The sequence below is a fragment of the Oncorhynchus keta genome, chromosome 5, assembly GCF_023373465.1.
Source record: "Oncorhynchus keta strain PuntledgeMale-10-30-2019 chromosome 5, Oket_V2, whole genome shotgun sequence".
Taxonomy (NCBI): domain Eukaryota; kingdom Metazoa; phylum Chordata; class Actinopteri; order Salmoniformes; family Salmonidae; genus Oncorhynchus; species Oncorhynchus keta.
The window spans coordinates 29123666-29132266 of NC_068425.1; the positions used below are offsets into that span (position 1 = coordinate 29123666).

Sequence of the window (8601 nt, forward strand, 5' to 3'; positions counted from 1 at the left end):
CAAGAGGTTCAACAAACATACACATGGACACAAACCAAAACACACACAGAAAGAGGTCAAATCAGACTGGGCAGTGCTGCAAGTGAAGCCCCGCAGTCTTGAAGTTGTCTGTAACCACTGATCAAAGCTCAGTTCAGTCATTTTGACCCCAAATGGCTGTGGTAAAAAAAGTGTGGTAGGCAGAGCTGATCCTAGGTCTGCTGTAGGGGCAAGGCAACCTTTAGTTCTATGGTGATCGTTCTCCCTACTGAGGTAGGGTCATGACTCTGTGTATGGGCCTGGACAGATGCTAAGTTCCTCTTCTATTCCTGATGCCTATTTCTTTACCTTTACTAGAGGGAGGAGCTTAATATGTTACCTTTACTAGAAGAGCTTAATATGTTACCTTTACTAGAGGGAGGAGCTTAATATGTTACATTTACTAGAGGGAGGAGCTTAATATGTTACCTTTACTAGAGGGAGGAGCTTAATATGTTACCTTTACTAGAGGGAGGAGCTTAATATGTTACCTTTACTAGAGGAGCTTAAGATGCATATCCAAAGCAGTTGAAGCAATGCAGACTGATGGATGGAACTTTATTCTCACAGTATTATACACTCCAAATTATTATTTATTTTTTACATATTTGAGTAGTAATGTCATGATTACTCAAGTAACAACTCATTCAGGATGATACAGTGAGAAAAGGTGTAACTACAGAAATAGCATGAAAGCCCTTCATACTGCAAGTGCCAGTAAAACCCAGTTCTGTTTTATCTCCCCTCTTCTCCTCTTCTTCACTCACTTGTCCTGTCCTCTTAATTCTGTTCTGTCCTTTCTCACCTCATCCTCTCCTCTTCTCTCCATCCGATGAGCAGTCTTGATAAATTGCTGAGTCACTAAACCTGCTGCTTCTGAGGCAGAATACAGCATCTTCTCTATGTGTGTGTGTGTGTGTGTGTGTGTGTGTGTGTGTGTGTGTGTGTGTGTGTGTGTGTGTGTGTGTGTGTGTCCAATGTACCTTGCCCGATTAGGAATGTTTGTCTCTATAATATGAGGCCTAATTCACTTCTCATAAATGTAAATGTGTAACTACTCATTCATAAACAGTTTCAAGGGCTTTTCCTAGACTACAATAGGTAATTGCGGCCCACTTATGGACGCTGTATAATAGCCTGACTGTATTTGTCTATACTCTTGTCTGATTAATGATGCTTTAGTTTAGAGCAGTGGTCACCAACGGATTCAAAATCACTTTGAGTCAAAATGCAATCCGAGATCTACCGCTCAGATTTTTTTGTTAATGTTAAGCAATTAAAAACAGTTCTGTAACAATGAGGTTTGTGAGGTGGCCTATAGACCCAATACATCATCACTGCATGTTGACTATGCTTGACTATGCAAACTTGTCCTACTCAAGAGGGATCATCAGTTATAAGCAAACAATGTGAAAGAAATGACAGGAAGAAGTAGCCTTCACTATTCAGTGGGGTTTTATGTGGCTGTATGACAGACCCACTTGTATTATGATTCAGTGTAGCATCCCTCAGTTATCTTCAGTGTTGTAGTAGCCTACTCAAATCCGGCCTAGGAGTGTCTTGGTCTTGTCTTGGTGTCAGATACATTTTTACTCGTCATTTCTTGCCGAGACCAACCAATACCAGGGGAGTGAAAAACTCATAAATATCAGATCCCATAAAACCGCTTTGCCAGCGCAAATAGCCACACTCCTTTCATGACACATCATTACTTTTGTTAAATCATTAGTATACATTTTAAATAGCTTTTACAGATTGGATGTTTTACAAGAAAAAGTAATTTTATTCATGGTTGTTTCTATTGTTTTTAACAACATGTAGTTTTAACAAATGTAAATATAATATTCAAATGCTGTTTTTATGTGTATAAATGTTGTACAAATATAAATGCGCTGTTTTTAAAGGAAATATAATAATAAAATTATTTTTACAAATAATAATTATAATCATTTATTATCGACTATTTTCTGGTCTTCCTATTGCACTTTACTTTCATTGAAAAATATCCTAAAACTTTGTAGTGCTCCTCATCATTTCCTTGATATGCTGGTAGGGAAAAGTGGGGATCATTGTTTGAAAGTTGCTCGCTCACTATTAGTACGGTGTGACTGGGGGAAGTTGGAACATATTTGATATTTTTATCTGTTATAGACCTGTTTGAGTTAGTGGACATTTGTAGAGTGGCTCTCTATTTGCCCTCAGCATGCATTTGTCACCATTCTGAATGTCTAAAGAATTCATATGTTCTCCTGAAATACTGTATGAACACAGTGGGCATTTTGAACTCTTATTATGGTGACAACGTGGGGTGTGCCGACATAATCGGATTTACTCTTGATTACCCTTGTTTTTCTCAGAACCTTTTCAAATTATGTTAAAACATTTTAGGTCCATGATCACGGGTAATAGAACATTTTAGGTCCATGATCACACGGGTAATATAACATTTTAGGTCCATGACCACACGGGTAATATAACATTTTAGGTTCATGATCACACGGGTAATAGAACATTTTAGGTCCATGATCACACGGGTAATAGAACATTTTAGGTCCATGATCACGGGTAATAGAACATTTTAGGTCCATGATCACGGGTAATAGAACATTTTAGGTCCATGATCACGGGTAATAGAACATTTTAGGTCCATGATCACGGGTAATAGAACATTTTAGGTCCATGATCACGGGTAATAGAACATTTTAGGTCCATGATCACGGGTAATAGAACATTTTAGGTCCATGATCACGGGTAATAGAACATTTTAGGTCCATGATCACGGGTAATAGAACATTTTAGGTACATGACCACACGGGTAATATAACATTTTAGGTCCATGATCACGGGTAATAGAACATTTTAGGTACATGATCACACAGGTAATAGAACATTTTAGGTCCATGATCACACGGGTAATAGAACATTTTAGGTCCATGATCACACAGGTAATAGAACATTTTAGGTCCATGATCACGGGTAATAGAACATTTTAGGTCCATGATCACACAGGTAATAGAACATTTTAGGTCCATGATCACACAGGTAATATAACATTTTAGGTCCATGATCACACGGGTAATATAACATTTTAGGTCCATGATCACACAGGTAATAGAACATTTTAGGTCCATGATCACACAGGTAATAGAACATGTTAGGTCCATGATCACACAGGTAATAGAACATTTTAGGTCCATGATCACACGGGTAATATAACATTTTAGGTCCATGATCACACAGGTAATAGAACATTTTAGGTCCATGATCACACGGGTAATAGAACATTTTAGGTCCATGATCACACGGGTAATATAACATTTTAGGTCCATGATCACACGGGTAATATAACATTTTAGGTCCATGATCACACGGGTAATATAACATTTTAGGTCCATGATCACACAGGTAATAGAACATTTGTTGTATTACTTGCGGGGCACTGCTGAGTGAGCATAATATACAGCCTTTATTTACTGGGACTGATGGTCTGCATCTGATGGTCACTGAGAGGAGGGAGGGAGCAGCAGGGAAGCTGCCTCTCACCTGACTTACCGTCCCTCCTCTCTCCCTCCCTTCACTGAAAAAAGAGGACAGTCTTCCATCTGATGGTCACTGAGAGGAGGGAGGGAGCAGCAGGGAAGCTGCCTCTCACCTGACTTACCGTCCCTCCTCTCTCCCTCCCTTCACTGAAAAAAGAGGACAGTCTTCCATCTGATGGTCACTGAGAGGAGGGAGGGAGCAGCAGGGAAGCTGCCTCTCACCTGACTTACCGTCCCTCCTCTCTCCCTCCCTTCACTGAAAAAAGAGGACAGTCTTCCATCTGATGGTCACTGAGAGGAGGGAGGGAGCAGCAGGGAAGCTGCCTCTCACCTGACTTACCGTCCCTCCTCTCTCCCTCCCTTCACTGAAAAAGAGGACAGTCATCCAGCTGATGGTCACTGAGAGGAGGGAGGGAGCAGCAGGGAAGCTGCCTCTCACCTGACTTACCGTCCCTCCTCTCTCCCTCCCTTCACTGAAAAAAGAGGACAGTCTTCCAGCTGATGGTCACTGAGAGGAGGGAGGGAGCAGCAGGGAAGCTGCCTCTCACCTGACTTACCGTCCCTCCTCTCTCCCTCCCTTCACTGAAAAAAGAGGACAGTCTTCCAGCTGATGGTCACTGAGAGGAGGGAGGGAGCAGCAGGGAAGCTGCCTCTCACCTGACTTACCGTCCCTCCTCTCTCCCTCCCTTCACTGAAAAAAGAGGACAGTCTTCCAGCTGATGGTCACTGAGAGGAGGGAGGGAGCAGCAGGGAAGCTGCCTCTCACCTGACTTACCGTCCCTCCTCTCTCCCTCCCTTCACTGAAAAAAGAGGACAGTCTTCCATCTGATGGTCACTGAGAGGAGGGAGGGAGCAGCAGGGAAGCTTCCTGTCACCTGACTTACCGTCCCTCCTCTCTCCCTCCCTTCACTGAAAAAAGAGGACAGTCATCCAGCTGATGGCGAAACTTAAGTTGCACTGCATTATTTCTGTACCAATTCATGTTGTTACTCCTATGACCAGAGAAAGTGAAATATCCCTTCATATTAAAAAAGACACAAGCCTCTAATAATAACGGAATAATAATATGTCAATCATTATTATTATGTTGGTAACCCATTGTATAAAAGTGATTCAATGCCTTCGAAGACAGTGTTTTGAGGATATATTGGCACGGTAACAACGTTCCAAAATATTCTCCAAACACCGGCTTCTCAAGCATTATCACTTAATTGAGAGGCTTTGAAGCCACACTGGCACTCCCCAGTAGGAGCAGTCCTCCATAGGAATGAATGGAATTCTACAGTATTTACATTAAATGTTTCGAGAACAAAATTACATGGAATTAAGTAGGGGTCAGTAACATGTGTAGTCTCTTTTACAAGTGACAAGTACCAAGAAGACTGCTAGGTGGTTTAAATACACCACCCCCTGCCAGTCATCCAGGGTTAATACACATCACTGGTCTAGACAGGAGCTAATGGTGTGTGAGAGCAGAACACAGGTGGGATGTTTCTGATGACAGGAAGACAGTTCTCCCAGTGGCTCTGTTTATCTTCGGAGAAAAAACAATATACTAAAGATATTTTCATGCAAAGTGATAAGAGGCTGAGAGCTGTTTTTGCAGGCTACTGTAGCCAAGCAGGCAAACAGTCTGACAAACAAAAGGATGGATGGTTGACTAACTGGGGGCTACGTCCTCTCATGGCAACATCAAACGCTCACCTATATACTTAGAGGAGAAAAACATATCTGTCGCAGGCATTCTGTGTGTTAGTGCGTGATGAAATTGAGGCTACTGTGAATCAATCCACCATGGATGGGTCGGCTACTGTTAGCATGATGCTAAACTAATCACACAGTTACTCATCTAACTGGGAAGCAGATATTACGAACGTGGCTCTCCTTCCACAATATAAGATTATTAGCCTCGTGGGTATCCCTTGTTGACAACGTTGCACCACGTGCATGTTCTACACTACACATAGACATCGGTAGGGATGCTTTGGTGATGAAAAACACTGGCTTGGGTGGCCTTGCAGCTAGAAGCTGCGTTTAAAATCCGCTGTCAATGTCCTCCATCTCACTCCCTCTCTCCGCCGTTCGCTGCCCGGACTCACCTCCTCTGCGTGTTTCCTCAGCGCTTTCTCCCGTTCATACTGCGTGATGAGCTGTTCGTTGTCCTCCTTTAACAGTTCCAGCTCCACTTCATGCTCCTGGTTTTCCGCGAACACCGAATCCAGGTTCTCCAGCACAGCCACGACGAGCGGCATCAGTTCTTTCACCACATCTTCGTCGTATTTTCCTATCAGTTTCTCGAACTCGCGATAGATGGAGTTGGCCAGGCCCGATACCCGCTCCGACATCATAGCCGATGTCCCCGGGTCGTCCTGGTACACTACTCCGTCCTCCAACTCCATTTTCTTCCCTTGCTTGAACAAATAGGTCCTGTAAATAGGATTTACACTTACCCCGCCACTATGAATTCCGTTATTTTCTTTAAGAAAATTGAATGTGTATTCCCTTTAAAAGCTTCAATTGAAATGGCAATATCCGTGTAATTGTCCCTCAGTTCGATAGACGTGGATAATTTTTTCCCTCCGGTTCCGTCCTCTCACAACAGAGGTGCGTTCAGTTCACTTGAACGTTTGCTACGTTGCAGAACTGTTTGTACTGAACGACACGTTAAAAAAACGTTTTCGTACGTTCTTGGACAGACTGAGGTACGTTTGCTCCCGTTTGGTAGGTGTGGTGAGGTGTGACATGAAGCAACGAGTGACGTATTTAAAGGGCAGTGGCCATGCTGACAGCGTTCCCGCAACCGTTATTATTATACATCAGTTTTCCCCAACCCACAACCTCCAAGTTATTCAACTGGTCGTTCAGTACCATTTCCGTTCAATTGAACGTTCCAGAACGTAAAAACTTACTGAATGCAGCCCAGCTGAGTATCACGTGGTGACGTCATATTTTAACGTGGACAATGTAGTTTTACCGAATATTTGTGGCCTACAATGTTACGCCTAGGGCTAGTCATATGATATAGTCAAACACATTATAGTAATAACATAGTAATACGAAAGTATACTGTTAATAAAGGCATCTTTATTTAAATTCCATTGTCCTCAAAATACTTTAAGATCCTGCTCTAATAACGATTACATTTGAGTTATTTAGCAGATGCTCTTATCCAGAGCGGTTTACAGTTAGTGCATTGATCTTAAGATAGCTATCAGTCATGGTAAGTAAAGTTTTCCTCAATATAGTAGCTAAATAATAAATAAATAAAATATACAAATAATAATAATATATGCAAATAATATATGCAATAAATAACATATTTCTTCAATAAATTGTACATTGTATTTGTAACCCACTATCTCACAAACCCAAAGACCTAAACAACAGACAAAAACAAACCAACAGAAAAAACAAGTGGCAAAATTGTCCTACTCAAGAGGGATCATCAGTTATAAGCACACAATGTGAAAGGAATGACAGGAAGAAGTAGCCTTCACTATTCAGTGGGGTTTTATGTGGCTGTATGACAGACCCACTTGTGTTATGATTCAGTGGAGGATAATGACTCTGGATAATGTATGCATCCCTCAGTTATCTTCAGTGTTGTAGTAGCCTACTCAAGTCCGGCCTAGGAGTGTCTTGGTCTTGTCTTGGTGTCAGATACATTTTTACCAGGGGAGTGAAAAACTCATAATTATCAGATCCCATAAAACCACTTTGCCAGTGCAAATAGCCACACTCCTTTCATGACACATTAATATCTTATGGATTATTTTCTGGTCTTCCTACTTTACTCTTAACATTACTGTCCTTTACTTTCATTGAAAAATATCCTAAAACTTTGTAGTGCTCCTCATCATCAGAGCAAACTGATTTAATCCAGCAGTCCTTTTTCTCTCCAGGCAATGCGATGACGCTCCTACTCAAATACATAGTACACCTACAATACTATTAGTTTGTGTAGCCATCAAAATAATAGCAATGTACAGTCATTTTCAGACCTGGGTTGAAATATATGTGTATTTTATCATTTTCTATTTAAATAAATATTTTCTGTGTATTTGAGTATTTTCAAATAATGTGGCCCAAATCAACTACTTCTATTGGAAGTATTTGAACGTTTTTTCAAATGACAGTGTGATTGCTGTAATAAGGACTTATTATAGTGTAATATTACAAGTATTGTAATGAATTGTGATAATTCATAGTTACACTGTAAAAGGCGGTGGCCCGTTCCTGTAGGTTCATGCTCTACAACATCCGCAGAGTACACTGTAATAACAACACTGGCTTCCAGTTGAAGCTGTAACTGCCTACGGAGCTGGAGGGGAACGGCACCTAATTACAGAGGGCACTGCGTTCATCAACCACTGAGGAAGTTGTTGTTCTGCTCTGGCTGTTCCCTCATCAATCACCACCTTCCGGAGAACCTGAAACCCCACCTCTTTAAGGAATACCTAGGATAGGATAAAGTAATCCTTCTCACCCCCCTTAAAAGATTTAGATGCACTATTGTAAAGTGGCTGTTCCACTGGATGTCATAAGGTGAATGCACCAATTTGTAAGTCGCTCTGGATAAGAGCGTCTGCTAAATGACTTAAATGTAATGTAATGTAAAATGTAATAACAACATGTAACTGGTGGTAATTACAGAGGTGTAACAACTGATGCTTGTTCCCATGTTTGTTTCAAACATAAAAGTTTTCGATAGCATCCCAATGCACCATTTTCATCAGTGCTATCCAGGATTCCTTGGGACATCCTTACCTAAACCTAACCTTTACCCATACACTTACCTTACCTTATACCGTACCTTATAATTTGAAAACATTTTCAAATACTTATTTCCAAATAGATTATTTCAAATACCAACCGGACCTGGTTCCAATGCATGGTAGTATCGAAGTATATTTATATTTTTTCAAATACATGCCAATACTTTCCAAGTGTATTTCCACATATATTGCAATATTCAACTACTTTCAAATAAAATATATCAAAATACTGACTTCCAAATGACTTTTGACATATCCTAAATACTATT

General features: G+C 40.9%; 1 protein-coding gene and 1 long non-coding RNA gene across 3 annotated transcripts in view; both read right to left on the reverse strand.

Annotated features, from left to right (window-relative positions):
• The window catches only part of spag9a (sperm associated antigen 9a), a 66133-nt gene extending 59896 nt beyond the window's left edge, over window positions 1–6237 (reverse strand). Inside the window, exon 1 of the mRNA XM_052520015.1 lies at window positions 5657–6237. Within this exon, the coding sequence (XP_052375975.1) occupies window positions 5657–5956 (300 nt within the window). The 5' untranslated portion in view covers window positions 5957–6237. The remainder of the gene's footprint in view (window positions 1–5656) is intronic.
• Window positions 563–5648, reverse strand: LOC127930110 (uncharacterized). 2 transcript variants are annotated; one of them, XR_008136814.1, is made up of 2 exons: window positions 3997–5648; window positions 563–3779 (listed from the first exon to the last, which is right to left on the reverse strand). It is a non-coding gene; the product is annotated as an uncharacterized LOC127930110 (long non-coding RNA). The 2 variants fall into 2 exon arrangements; XR_008136813.1 differs by having other exon boundaries at window positions 563–3888.
• Window positions 6238–8601: the final 2364 nt, after the last annotated feature.